Here is a 15,951-nt window from a genome sequence, read left to right as displayed (position 1 = left end):
AGCAAAGGGAATCATGAATGACCAATGAAAATAAGCAATATTTTTCAATTTAAATTGAGGGATGAAGAGGTCACATCTAAATTATTGATTGCAATTTACTGATTGTCCAGATTCTAAATTTGATTGAAATTTATTATTATCTGAATAATACTTTACGATTTACAACAGTTGAGCTAAACAAATAGACAATTTAACTGAGTTAAATTTGTTTACACCTATGGAAACAGAAACACTTTGAAAAGTAAATGTTTCTAAAGTTAATTCGAGAAAGAATTTGCAAATAAATTATTCTTCTCATGAAGAAATACCTTTTTCATCATTATTCACCTTGATGATTACATGATAATCACCCATTGATCATCTAAATTGAAGATAATCGACATGATTAACGAATGAAATCAACAAATCGTAACGTTTTTGAACGTAATGAAAATGAATGAAGAACTGAATTAAAAGTAATCATTATACAAGACAATTCAAAGAATTTTCCACTTTTAGTTGTCTCAGTTACAATTAAAATAACAATTAGTATTTAATTGTTAGGCTTGGATTCATTCATCAGTCATGTTGATAAAAATAATTGTGATACTAAATGTAAATAAATTAATTCAAACAATTGAGTATCAAAATCTCATTAAAATTCATCGTAGAAAACTAAAAGTTAACAATCAAAGAAATGCAAACAGAATGAAACATTTCCATGATACTAATTACTACCATTTAATTATAAACAATCAACAGTAGTACAACTCAAGTTAAAACGATTAATCTTACAGTTGATGATCCGTTTTGCTAGAGAAATGGCCTCCATACAAAGTACGATTGCTGATCCAAAAGAAAACACCAATTCTGAATATGAAATTATTTCTTCGTTTGAACTTTCACCGTTCGCGTAAAACGCACTTCCGACGGAAAATTTGGCCTTAATTTGCGTTTTCATTCAGGACACATTATCCCTGTTACCTTGATACTCAATCACCATGAGACTTTGTCATGAGTTATTTCAGCAATTCGATGATTGAGTTTCAGTGATAGAAAAAGCCTTCCAGGTAAATTGGTTATTAAATTGATAGGTGACAATCAATGACACTAAATATTGACTGTGATTACAGTTTCAACATTATGATGAGGTGATTGATTGATTTATAAATTACAAGTTTCAAAAGGAGCTAAATTGATAAGCCAAGATTTCATGAGCTAAAAAAAGATGAAACTTTTTTCTCATTTGAATTTCTTATTCCAATTTGATTTACTATCTTTTTATCTGAATATTGAATCAAAGTTTTTCTTGAAATATGAATCGTGATTTTAACCATGGAAGATGATCAGACATGGGATTTGATCCAGTTCAGTTTATAACTTGCCTGTCAACGTATGTAATTTGATTCCAAGTGCAAAAGTTAAAATAACAATCAAATTGTCTCATTGCTGTATTACCAACGATGGATAATCTTCAGATCGCATCATGATATTTTATTTGAATGGTAGTTAGAATTTCTATTGAATGATGAAAGAGCAATATTATTTTTATGTTTACGGTCAATGGAACATGATGATAACCTGATGCATCAAAATCCAATTCCAATTCAAGTTAAAGTTCATGTAACATACATGAACTATTATCTTGATGTTTTGTTTGTACATCTATCGCTTTTCAATAGGGATGCATGGGATCAAATTCTGAAGCAATTTAAATGGGAAAACATGATAAAAAGTTACAATTTTGTCTAAAATTACAAATTCAAATTGAACACATTGAGTATAGTTATCTGAATATCTCTGTTTGACAACCGAGAGACTAAGTAGAAACTTCATCTTCTAGAATTTCAATTGATTTTCATGAGCATCAAATGATCATTTGATATCTAAATCGTCATCTTTATTGTCATTATTTACTCTATTTAATGAATTCAACTATTAATACTATATTGTGCAAAAAAGGCTCTAATTCAGTTAAATTAATATAAAAAAAATCTAACGAAGCGAAAAAAGGTCATTATTGATCCATAAGTTTGTTATGATCGTAGAGATATTTTTTTAAACGTAACATGATATTCATTTTGGAATCATTGTAGAATTTATTTAATTATTAAATGAAAATAAACTCTTTCCGTAAGACAATTAGAAAAAATTGTAACTAACATTAATAATGAAACAGAAAAGTTCAGGGTCAAACTCTCAGTGGTCAAAACTTTTCCAGAACTTTATCCCAATGGTCATCATTTCTCCTTTTAATTATTTGACTCAGCACTCGTTTTGATGGTGAAATTAACTGACCATAAAATAATTGTGACCATTTACTGATTATCAATGAGAATGTAAACAACAAGACAAAAGTCAAAACCATATTGACTGAAATAATCAATGTTTTTTCCTGTTCCATGATAACCTAATATTAGATTCATTATTATTATCGTCATCATCTCCTCATGATGATTATATTAAGTTACTCAACAAGAAGTAAAAAATAATAACAATAGTCGATTGAGATTATAATGATGATGATGTGGATAATGATGATCAACAGTATAATCAATACACTCTGTATGAATTGAATAGTGATCCAGTTTTGCCTCCTTATTGTTACTTAGACAATTTTGACCATTCTAGTAAATAGACTGGTCACCCTTGGACTTAGTGACCATCAAAATATTAGAGATATTCCTGTATATATTTATTATAATATTGATCATCATCTATCTTTCTATCTCCTTGATTAATCAACTACTGAGAGAGACACTGAATTCCCACATCTTCTTACTACTATCTTGGGTCAACTGGACAGTTTAGCCTCTGTACTAGTGGTCATCTTTACTTTTTGGATGGTCAATACTTACCTACTTGTCTTTAACTTATCAATCTAATTTTGAGTGATGAGGATGATTAAAAATATGATCAATATTATAATAATAATCTTCTCAACTGAATCCACATGCTAACACTAAAGTTGATTAAGACATGAAAGTTTCTTCCGGTTTTCATGGCAAGTAATTTAATCAAATATTGGTCAATGTTTTCATCCTCATCATCACCTAACCCACTTTGACCCAATGTTTATGAAATGTTTTCAACATGATCATCTAAATGATGTATATACAAGTTTCTTCAAGTACATTCTGGCATAATGAGTGCGATATAATCATGATAATCTCATTGGAGGAACTGAAAATTCAGCAAAGAGGAAATAACTATTCTCATCATGTAATATTGTAAAAACTTTTGATTCTCTGTGCAAATAAAGCGATTTATCTTACATTTTTTGTTTATTTTTCTTCCTCTTGGACTAAAGTTTAACTTCCTGGATATAATATGATTCTGATATACTCATTGTAGGAGAAAAAAAGTTCTGACTGAATTTCTTTCAGTAAGAAGCAAAGATAATTTGATAAACTTTTTGCATCTCATTTTTTGCTTCCTCAAGCTTCATAAAATCCTTGACAATTGTATTTAAAGCATTAACATTTCCATAAATCTGAACTTATTTCCTATTCCTAAATATTATGAATGAATTAATTTTCTTGACGTATATTAATATATGTAGTTAATCTGAAATTAATTGTATTTGGTGATGAAATAATTTTACTCACCAGACATGTTAATTTCTGTATAAACCGTATTGCAATTAACTTAATTAGCAAAGCAGAAATGGAGTTTGGTTAAATTGGAAAGTGTCAGATCTTTATTTCAAATTGTATAATCATAATTGAAATTAATGATACAATTTATTCAATATTAAGTGTTAATTGTTTACTTTTGAAATTTTAATTTCGCTCAATTGGTTTATAATTGAATGAAATTAATGGATTTTTACTGAAAAAAAAAATTATTAAACTAATTCAATTGATAGTTTGAAAAGTTTTTACGACCCATGAGAATTGAAGGAAATGGAAAACTAATCAGTTGATAATATCGAAACAATTTGTTGATTGTTGGTGAAAAAAATAACAATAAAGTTTCAGTTTTCCAGATGAAATTCTGTTAACATGAAATAACAATTTCCGTTGAATAGCAAGAGAAAAAGAGAACCGAATTAAATTAATGGGTTATCCTTTACAACGATGATCATATTATTACTAAACCGATATTTTTTCACCTTAATACAGTTTCACCTTCTCACTTCCTCTTCCTCTTTTTACTCTCAAGATGCTGAGGAAAAAAAACAATCTGCCTTTGGGTAAGGAAAAGCTTAATAGATGAACAAATTTCTAGATCAGAAAAAGTAACGAAAAAAAGTTTTCTCCAACTAATGATCATTTTCGAGTTCTAATACTTTTTCTATCCATCGAAAGATAAAACTTTCAATGCTCATCCTTTTCATCCTCACGATTTCCTATGAGTTTAACTTTAATCAAGTTTCTTTGGGTATCACTGTTATCATATTGAAGAGATTTGAACTGTTAACAAGTTAGATCAAATCTAATCCACTAGATAATAAATTAATTATCTAGCGACCAATTGTCAAGATAAAGTGGACAATTTGTTAGATTGATTAACCGAATTTGTAAAAATGAATCAACGAAATTGATTTAGAACTTGAATTTCATGTAATGATGATGAGGGTAAACCGAAGGACCAAAAAAAAGGTTAATGATGTTACTTATTGTCATAAGAATAATGAATATGTCGGTGATATGGAACTTTTTTTTTCGAGCTTATTCTGAGTCGATGCTATTTTCAGGGGGTGAATGAATCACCCTGGAAGAGAAATAATATCATCATGAACATTATATTCTCAGTTGATTATTGAATTTTATCATGAATTCAACTCAACACTAAACCGTTAAAGATGACAATTTATACTTAGAGTGAACAAAGTTTTTTCTGTTATCACTTTTTAAATGATTAATTTGTGAGAAAAAAAATCGTTACAATTACAATTCAGTTAATCTAACTACTGACTTTAAATCAGTCAATTTTCACCATTAACTCAATGAAAATGTTCAACAATCAATAAAAAAATAAGTTAAATCCATTACAATGTCACCGATAATCAAAGTTGAATTGTTCAATGTTTTCAATAATAAACAATCAAATTGATTTGATTAATTGTTTCTGCGTCATTGTTACTCACGTTTGGATACAATCAATAGATATTTGTGCTCATTTAATTGGTTAATTGTGTGACCAACTTTTAATTGTGAGCTTCATTGTTATTCATTGACATCATTTAATTTAGAAACAATTTACAATCAATAAAAGTTAAGGTAACTATTGATTTTCAATGATAATTAATTTTTAATCAAACTTTTGTGATGAACAGTTATCATTAATGTCATCAGTGAATATAATCAATTTCATTATTAATTACGATCAACTTAATTATCGATCAATAAAATATTTTTTTACTCATCGATAGATGAAAGTGATTAATTAATGAAATTACTTTGACTTATATAATTAACATGAGTGAATTATACAGAATAATCAGTAACAAGAAATTCTATCCTCTATTTCCTGAATATCCATGTAGTTATCAAGATAATTAGGGTGTCTGAGGTGCGGAAAACTCCTCAGGAACGATATAAAGTTCCTATTGATTTTGACAGCGATCAGAAAGAGAGTGGGGGAATATATTGTAATAAGGCGAAAAGATATATTAATATAAAGGAACATGAAGAAACCTTGGAACAACGTATTTGTAATTAGAAAAATTCTGAACATACTGAGCAGAACTCGATGAAAATATTCACCAGATTATTATTATTTCCATGATTAAAGTAATATTAATTATAACTTGAATCTTTTTTCCTCCTCACATGAAACCGACTCTTGAAAAAAAAGGGATTATTGAAGAGGCAATTCAACAACAAAGTAAAAGATATTATCATCATCATGCATCATGGTGATTCCAACAAAGGCAGAAAATAATAACAGTTGATTCATTATGATAATATTCATTAGATTGGAAACATTTTGACAGATTTTAATGGCTACACGTGTAGATTTATAATGCAAATAATTAACTAAATGCTGATGATTAATATTCAATAGAAAGTTAATCAATGAACAGAAAATACTGCTGATAACTGAGCTTTATTTTCACCTTGCAGAGTTTTAATCATAATGAAATATTATTCAGAACACGTTGTTCAGAATCCTTGAATGTTATGTATGACATGAGGAAAACAGGGGAGATTATCAATTTGAAAGTTTTCAAAGTCAATCCCAAGTCAGCATTTTCCTAAGCATTCACAGGTAATCAAATTGCTCAGGTAGTTCAAGTGAACCTCATGAAAAGATTTCTGTATCAGGGTGGTTTCAATATTTATAGAGATTTTTATTTCTCATCAAGTTCTTGAAAAAGTAAATTCTGTTCTCAAGAATGTCAAGTGATAATAATAATTTCATATTAAAGTCTTTTACCTGATAATATTTGTCACTGTCCTTACTTGTGAATAACGGTAAAGACAAATGAACAAAGTCTCATGAAAATATTCATGTTATCTAATATTTTTTTTTCTTCACATTCTATCCTCTTATTATTTTATTTGTTCTGTGTTCTTTTTTTTATCGTTTCTGTTTCTTTTACGAAATTAGATTTTGTTACTTGAATTTCTGATCATCTATCAATTGCATTAGTGCAGATTCTGGTGTTAAGGCTCATATATTTTGCCCCATGAAAACCAATTTCAACTGATATTTTCATGAGAGATAAATAAACATTGAATTGAAAATTTAGAGAAAACAGAAAAAAAATATCAAAATAATGTTATTTTCCCTTGTTAGATATAAATTGTAGCAATTCCTTTATCGTTCCCTAAATTGTAACAGTTTAAATCTTATTATCATGATAAGTTCATCTAGGATAAATTCAGCAATATAATATTTTGCATCACTTTAGCATCAATTGATTACTTTATCATAAATATGGCAGCAAAAATGATTGAATAAAAGTTCATGTAACTCTAGGTTGGATGCTAATAGATATTACATGATAGCAAATATGGAGACTGAAATTTCAAAAAAGTTCTGACGATAATCTGTATATGGTGTAAATGGTATTCCCTTGACTCAATAGTCAATTTTAATCCATTTATTAATTATCTCGGTTTCTCTACATGGAAAAGGTTGAACTTTTCTCGAGAAATTTGTTGATTGTAATGGTTTTTATACTAATAAATTTATTAGCAACAATTTAATATCAACTAACCAAACAATAATTGTTGATAACAATAAGATAAACTTTTATTTTCACACTCACAACTCAATCCATGGACAGATTATGTTTACTTTGATTCTGGTTGATGACCAGTTTATAGATTGACAATATTGTGATGATAAAATTGATTGATTATTCAATGTACATTCAAGTATAAAAGGGAATCATCATCATGTCAACTGAATATGATGATACATCATCATCATGGAATGAAGGTAAAGAAGATGATATGAAGAGACACTCAGAGAAAGATGGTTATTATTATTAATATATATGAAAAATAGAGTCACCATTGAATTCCCATGTAGTTTTCAAGTCTCACTCTTTGGTTTTGATCACAAATCTGTTCATCATTAAAGATTGATCATCATGATGATTTGAGAAAACTATTAACAGAGACACAGAAAAACATACAAACAAAAAGAGGATGAGTAGTACATCTAATATGTATTAGCGATATTACTAGAATAACAATTATCCCTCAATGATTCCCATGATATTTTTCACCGAATTTTCAAATAATCTGTTTCTTTTGTTTCCTTTTTCTTTGTTCATATACTTAGAACAATGACAATAAATCATTTCGAATCCTCCAACTTACAAGTTTCTCTTTTACATCTATTCTCATGTACTAATATCTTCCGATAGAAGTAACCAAATGCTAAGAATTTTTCTATTGAGACCTTAGGTATTCCATTAGGTGATTCTCAGTATACAACATGATAACATTATCTTTTTAAAGTTATTTTTTGTTCACAGTGAAAATAAAACCTTAACCTAGCATTTTATTATCTAACAAATATGAGAAATTTCATCTCAGTGTCAGATTTAGATAATAATAACTCGGTAAATACAAGACATCCTTTCAGAAGCAACATGAGATAAACTTACAGAATTCTCAGTTTTTTTTTCTATTCTTTATAATATAAGAAAAGTTGATGAAATTCTTCATTTTTTTTTCTTCCCCCCTGAGAACAAAAAAGTTCAATCCAATTGATATTCACATAAATAATATTGTCTCGTATTTATATTGATTCTGATTACAATCAATTGATGTGTTGCAAACTTTTCATCACTTCATCTCAATACTTTTCAATCAAAGTCAACTTGATAACTATCATGATCATTATTGAAATTCAATTGATAACAACAATTGATTGGGAAAATTATATTCATCGTTAACCATTCAATAAATTACCGTTCAAATTACCATGAATACAGATAATCATCAATGGTAATCTGATGAAAAATGTATTCCTGAAACATGATATGTGAAAATGAATGAAAAAAAAAGTAAACATCCCTTTTGGATAATAATTGGATTAAACTAATCATGTAAATTGAAAATAATGATAATACTGTCAAGCTGAATTAACTTTATCCAATGATTTATGTTATAAATTGTATTTGATTTGAACAATAATGATAATTGAAATTATTTGATTGATTGTTACCTACAATTTGTTGTCAACCAATTTTATTTATTATAAGATGATGATGATAATTTGATAGATTATCATTTCTGTTCACATTGTTGTTGATTGGGTAATAAAAAATACAACTGAATCAACTTAATTAACAGTTACAATGACAACACAATCAAAATGAGATTATTGAAAAATTGGTGAAAAAAAAGTCAAACAAATTGTCAGATTAACTGTTGTTGTTCATTGTGACAATTTATCTTGATGATTATTATCAGTTGATTAACTCTGATCAACTTTAACTTTTCAAGTATAAATTGTGACAGTTTTAAAAACTTGACAATCTTGACCTTAATCAAACTAATTGCAACTTTCTGTTTCTAATTTGATTGACATGTTAATCTAATCATGTTACTCTTGATGTCTATGTTAAATTGTGATAACAATTTAGCTGTAGCCTTTAAAAAGTTATTCAGATTAATAGATTTAATTTGCTACCTCAAATCAAAAATACTTTAATCATGTTAACTCAATCTAATTGTTGAATTAAATTGAATCAACATCAAATGAATGGCTAATTGTTGTTGAAACTTTTGCGAATACTTTTTTCCTGGATTCAAATCATTGCAATTAGATGATAATGACCAGAAAATCTGAAAATAAATCAGCGATTTTTGAACCTTCTCATTTCATGACTTATCGTTTTATCATGAAATCCATCATGTGTTAGATTTTGAGTCTTTTTAGCAATTTCTCTTGCTTTTGTATCAACTGAATCAATTGATTGTTACTAATCAATGGCGATTAATCTAAAAAAGATTGTTTATCTTGTTGAAACTTTTCCTTAATTGACTCGAGGAAAAACAAACAATTTAGATCTTATCACCACCATGATAGTGAGAATTCAATGAGAATGAACTTTTCAATGTTGTGAGAAAAGTTGACTGAAAAACCTTTTTAAGATAAATGAAGTGAGGAAAATTTTGTCACCATATTAAAATAACTTGACCATAACTTAAACCATTGACCATTGGGTCATTGTCACCCTTGGACAGTTAGTTCACATCTATTCGAGGTGATGGAAGGAAAAAGAATAACGAAAAACCAAATTGTCAAAGAATTTTTCGTTTATTATAAATGAGCTTTTTTCCTTTCTAAAATTCAGCCAATTCAAACATTTAAACAGGAAATTTAGGTTATCATGATGAAAGAGAAAGCAAATTATGAAACTCATCAATTGTCTGTGACATTTCATGATAATCGCGAGGTGACACATCAATTTAAACACAATGTTTCAACTCATTTATTGATAATTCATTTCCTTAACCAGGAATTGATTGAGTTAAGGATAAAAGCACCATTAACTTTATCAGGTTAACTTTTTATCACTACAATTATTGTATGAGTGATGAAATTTGGGTGTTGCAATTTGCTTAGACAACAATTTTATCGTCAACAATAATTGTCATAATTTAGTAAATTGATTGCCTATCAAGAAAACTAAGTGAGTGCTATCGAGTTAACATTGTTATTAACATTAGATGATATTTTAATAACTCATTTTATCACCATGATCATTACCCATTTTCTTTCACTCATGATAAATGATCCCATGAATTGTCACCATAATCAACTATCAGTGTTTTCAACACTTCATCTCCCAGTTTAACTTTATTTCCAACTAGTATCATACTAAATAATTGCCATGGGATCATGAGCTTCTTTTTTTATCATGGTGAATTCTATCTCAGCTATTAGGTAAGTTGAAGAACATAAATTTTATTCATATGTTAACCTTTGACTTATCTTTTATTTAAAGACACGAGGACATTTCTCATCATTATTTTCACCATGATGATGAAATGAAATCTTGTTACAGAATCCGAGAGATAATCGTTACTTGGTGAAAGAGGAAAAACTTTGGAAACAAAAGTGGAACATTGTTGTTATTTTTGAATGTTCATGAGAGAGTAAATAGATTCAGGGTGATATTTACTCCGAGTAGTATCATGAAAGAAACAATAACAACAAGAAAAGTACACCGAATTCATCATTCAGATTATATTGTTGACATTTTTTTGCTCTTTCTCTTTAGTATTCAGATAAACAAAACAAAAACGAAGAATAAAAATAATAGAATTGCAAAGGATTCTTCTATTAGCTACTTCCACTCTCCACCCTGGTTATTTCCATGAGTTCTGAAGATGAGCATGAAAATAATATAAACAACAATATCAAACATGAGACTGAATGATAACAATAATGATCAACTAAGTAATCATACAAATAATGATAATAATCTTAACTTTTTCCAAGTGTGAAAATAACTTTTTGACATTACCTTTAACTAACAAGCATGAATATTATCAATTGTTGTTATTAGTTGATTGTTGACTGCTTATTGAAAGCATTCTTATCAGGATTACCCTGAGATACATGAATATAATCATGGGGTTTTTACTTGGATAACAATTTGTTCAAACACTTTATATATATAACCGTAATTGATGAGACAATTACTCAGTTTTCTTACAATTAATATGCATTAACACTCAAATGAAACATTGAATGGATGGAAAGACAAAAAAAATTTGTTCCAATTCATGAGGATAATAATAGTCTTTCAGAATTATTCAGGGCATAGGCTTTTCTTATTGTTTACATCATTATGTTTAATCTCTGAGAGAGGGTCAGGGGATGAATTCAATTTTCTTATTGAACATTTACTATTATTTATTGAAGTATAAATATTCATATTTACTGAACTTTTCAGTTTTTCGCTTCACTCTTAGTTCAATTTATATTCTGCATCATTGCATGGATTGTTCATCTGATTATTATGATTCACAATTTTCCTGTAGTTCTCATATTTCAATTAACTTTTCGTTAACAGTACATAATTACAATTGTTAACCATTAATAAGATCCTGAAGTTTTATCATGAGTAAACAATATACTATGAATAAACATCTAATAGTAACATGAGAAAGTTTCATTCAACTAAAGGTAAACAAAATTTCAGCTTAATAACTTATCAGCTAATTTTATATTTGTCATTTAATTTTGATATTCAATATTCAAAAAAAATCAATACTTTAATTATAATCTTCATTACAATGAACCAGGAATTACACAATATCATTACTTCATGAAGATTACAAGTACATAAAATGTAAATACATAAAAAAAATCAACTAAAAAGTTCATTAATATTCAATGAACTAATATAATCATGAATGGTTTGATTCATGATGTTTAGCATGAAACAATTACAGTTGAAACAATCATTACAAATTAATTTTCAACTTGAATCAAATGAATAATTGAAATTTTCAAGCAAAAGTCAGAATTGATTAAGCAATCACGAACAATCAAATGATTAGAGCGGATATAAATTGTATCTTTCCTAAATTGGCTTTAATTGTTCACAACAATTAAAAGTACAATAAAGATTATCAATCAACCTTAGAGTCAACATCTTAAGGCAAAATATTATTACTTTTTTACTCCTTAAATGCTACAAAATGATAATAATAATAATAACAAGATAATATTAATATGTAATAACCTGAATTGCCTCAGGGCAGAAACATTATTAGTTGAATTGTCAGTTGATTAACTGATAAATTTTTACTTGGATTAACTTTATCAATCCACTTTCATTTCATCCTTCCCAGTTAGTTTAATATTATCAAGAGTATGATAATGTTGTTATAAGTTAATTAGTCAACTGATTAGTCTAATAGTATATATATAATTACTTATTTAATTATTGACCAATTTATTGTTCAAAATGTATTAATATACTTGATTAGTGATAATTATTAATCTAATTTGCTTTTTGCTAGTTCATTAATTATTTTGTATCAACTCAATTAGCTTTATAAATGTAATATTAATATTTAATTGTGATTAACTACTACAAATTACTGGAAGCGATAACATGGTTTCTACCTGGAGATGATGATGATTAGATAATTATATTAGATGATAGTTTATAAATTAAGATTGAACATTTCAGGTAAATTGTGATTAGATGAATGTGATAACAAAGGTTACAAGGATGAGATTCTATTATTATCTTAATTGAAATATGAATTCAATCACATTTAACCAGGAAACAAATTCCTGAGATGAGAATCTGTTTTCAAGAAAGAGAGGGAGAGATAAATTAAGTTTTATGAGATTTTCATGATGTAAGAACTGAACTCTAACTAAGAATCATTTGAGCTCGTTAAGGTTTTCTTGAGATCTTGTCAACTAAGATGCTTGTGATTCTCAGACTATCAAATTGAAATTACTGAGTAATCATCATTTTCATGGTAGTTACAAAGTCTTTGTTTCATGAATTTTACATTTTTATGAGTTTTACAAGCCTAATAAGATGATGACTTTAAATTGAATCATCATTCAAATGAGATTTTGACTATAATGATGATGATATTTAATAAATTAGAACCTCAAATAGTTTCATGATACTTGTAAAATGAATATCATGTAAGAGAGTAAACTGTTCATTGTAAAGGTTAAGTCGATTGAGAGGAAAAAAGTTTTCTTCCCATCATCAGCTCGAACCCCTTTTCTCATAACTCATATTGAGATTTAACAAATTCCCTGAAAACTCATGGTTCAGAAACTTTCATCAATTTCTCTGAATTAGCTTCTTGCTCATGTTACCATCTTGTTCTTGAAGTTTCATCATATTTTTCCATCTCAGTTCGTATACATGTACTATGATAATCTGCTTTGTATTTTGTACGAAAAAATCATTTCCATGGTAATATGTATACAGAATTTTCATCTTTTTCATCTTCCTTTTTCTTTGTTGTCTTCCTTTATATGAATACAAACGAGAATCAATAGGATGATCATGATGTGATTTGATGAATTCAAACGGATGCAATCAATTTAAATTGAATTAAGCCGTAGACAGGTAAAGAAGCTCAGAATCTTTAGATCTATGGGATTACGATATTGAAGATGCGCGATTTTTTATTCGTTGATGGCAAATTAATATAATATAATTACTTTTTTTTCATCTAATATTTTCAGTATTTTCCAATCGGATTAAAGTAAACCCTGTGATTGTGAAATGGATGAAATGTTAATATAATGGAATAAATATTCAATTCAATCAACAATTAAACTAATCAGCAGTAAGTCAAGGGGTATAAGTCATCATGAGAGTTGAACCTTGGGTTGAATTTTATTTTTATGGTGTTTTATTAACATCAATGTGCCTGTTTGGTATATCGGCTAATACAGTGACACTTTTCATCTTGAATGCTTTCAATGAGATGAGACGTCAACCCATCAACGTTTATTTGACTGTACTCGCAATCTACGACAATGGAGTATTGATTAACGCTCTTCTCATGCTCGGAATACCAGCATTGGTGACAAACACCAAACAGAATCCAAGTGATTATCTTCCATCCATGGTGTTACCATCAATCGATTCATTATCTTTTCCAGCGAGTGGCCCGCCGGAAACAGTATCAGATTCTTCATCTGTACATATGATTAAAACATCGCCTTCATCATCATCATCATCTTTTTATACCTCATCGTTATTACCTTTATCATCTTCTACACCTTTGTCTTCCTCTTCATCATCTCGATATCTTGTTGAATCGAAAAGTTTTTTCAAAAATGATGATAATCATCCATTGATTGTTGATGATTCAGTTAACTCAATTAAAAGTAACAATGGTGATATAAATCTCAATGGTTCTTATGATTATCCTAATACTTTTGGAGCAATCATTGACTCTCATTTTAATTTATCCACCTCAACGATAGCCAACAGATCAATTTTAAATCTAATTAGACCAACATCTTGGTTACCAAATGGTTTAATTGACTCTAATTCAGTAGCATCATCACCATTACCGTTATCGATAATTGATTCTTTGAGTGATTATTATCATCCAGATAATCTTGCATCGTCATCTTTATCTGGTGAGAATCCTCATCAGCATCAACATCAATATTATCCAACAATATCATCACTCTCAGTTTCAAGTGAAAACCCAGATCAATATTTCCCAATTCACCCTGCACCCAATCAATACACCGAAGTACCCGATGATCCACTTCCCTATTATGTGACCATCGTTTATCCAATGGCTTTGATTGCCCAAACAGGATCAATATGGACAACATGTTTGATCACCGCTGAAAGATACTTTGCCGTGTGTCACCCTTTTCGTATACGAACATTTTCCAATCGAAATCGAGCCATTTGGGCGGTAATTTTTCTCTCAGTTGGAGCTTTTCTGTACAATATTCCTCGATTCTTAGAAATAGAAGTTTTCACAACCCCTGAGGGCAGTCAATCAGTTCGTAAAACTGCACTTCGACAAAATCGTCTCTATTATTGGTTATATTATATCTGTCTTAATCTTGCTCTTCTCTATATTATCCCACTCTCCTTGTTAACCGCTCTTAACACCGAGATATACAAAGCCATTCGTAGAGCCTCACGAAATCGAGCCACCCTGACAAACCAAGAGGAAACGGAACTAAACATCGCCTCTATGCTTGTACTTTTAGTGTCCATTTTTATAGCTTGTAATGCACCCGCTTTCGTTGTCAATTGTATGGAGTTTTTTAATGCCCCAGGATACGAATTGGCGGTAATTTTCAGTAATCTACTTGTTTGCCTCAATTCATCAATCAATTTCGTCATCTATTGTATATTTGGTAAAAAGTTTCGCAAAAAATTGGGTCAAGTTTTTCATTGCTCAAAAATGGCTCAATCAGATAGACTGACCAACACCAATACCTGTCAGGCAAGATTAAATAACAATATGAATCTTAATTCAGTTGCTATCACCAATGTAAACAATAATACAATTAATATTAATAATAACAATTTAAACCTAACCACTGACAATAATAATAATAATAATAACAATATCGATACCAATTCAATGCACTCAATTAACGAAACTTATGTTTGATTTTTGAACAAAATTAGAATCAAATTTAAAACAATAACAGAATTATTATTCTATTGGTAATTATGTTTCAAGTTAATCAATTTAAATTGTATCATTAAAATGTATTATCAAAGGAAACGATTCCAATCGTAATGATTAATTAAAAGTTTTTAATTGTAACACAAAATTGTGTAATATTATTAATATGAAAGGCTGAAAATTTGATAATATATTTATAGTTAGTTAACAGGGAAGTTTTTTTTTGCAAATTATGATGGATTAATTAGCTTAACAATTAATTTGTACAATAATTATGGATAAGAATAGCTGAGAATGATTAATAGACGATAATAAGTGGTGAAAACTAATTAGTGATCAAATTAATAGCTGTAATCATATTAACCAATAGATACAATAATGGATT

The 15,951-nt window shown here is 28.4% G+C and overlaps 1 protein-coding gene across 1 annotated transcript; it reads left to right on the top strand.

Annotated features, from left to right (window-relative positions):
• Positions 1-4,761: 4,761 nt before the first annotated feature.
• Positions 4,762-15,548, top strand: LOC128394837 (uncharacterized). Its single transcript, XM_053355208.1, has 2 exons — positions 4,762-5,204; positions 13,636-15,548. The coding sequence occupies exon 2, from the start codon at positions 13,764-13,766 to the stop codon at positions 15,546-15,548; it is 1,785 nt and encodes a 594-aa protein (XP_053211183.1). The 5' UTR covers positions 4,762-5,204; positions 13,636-13,763.
• The last annotated feature ends 403 nt before the right edge of the window (positions 15,549-15,951 follow it).

The sequence above is a fragment of the Panonychus citri genome, unplaced genomic scaffold (assembly GCF_014898815.1).
Source record: "Panonychus citri isolate SS breed McGregor unplaced genomic scaffold, ASM1489881v1 Contig00140, whole genome shotgun sequence".
In the NCBI taxonomy this organism is placed as follows: domain Eukaryota; kingdom Metazoa; phylum Arthropoda; class Arachnida; order Trombidiformes; family Tetranychidae; genus Panonychus; species Panonychus citri.
This window is presented reverse-complemented; position numbering and strand designations above follow the sequence as displayed.

Coding starts and splice junctions, on each gene's coding strand:
- LOC128394837 (XM_053355208.1), top strand. CDS start 13,764: ATGAGAGTTGAACCTTGGGTTGAATTTTATTTTTATGGTGTTTTATTA.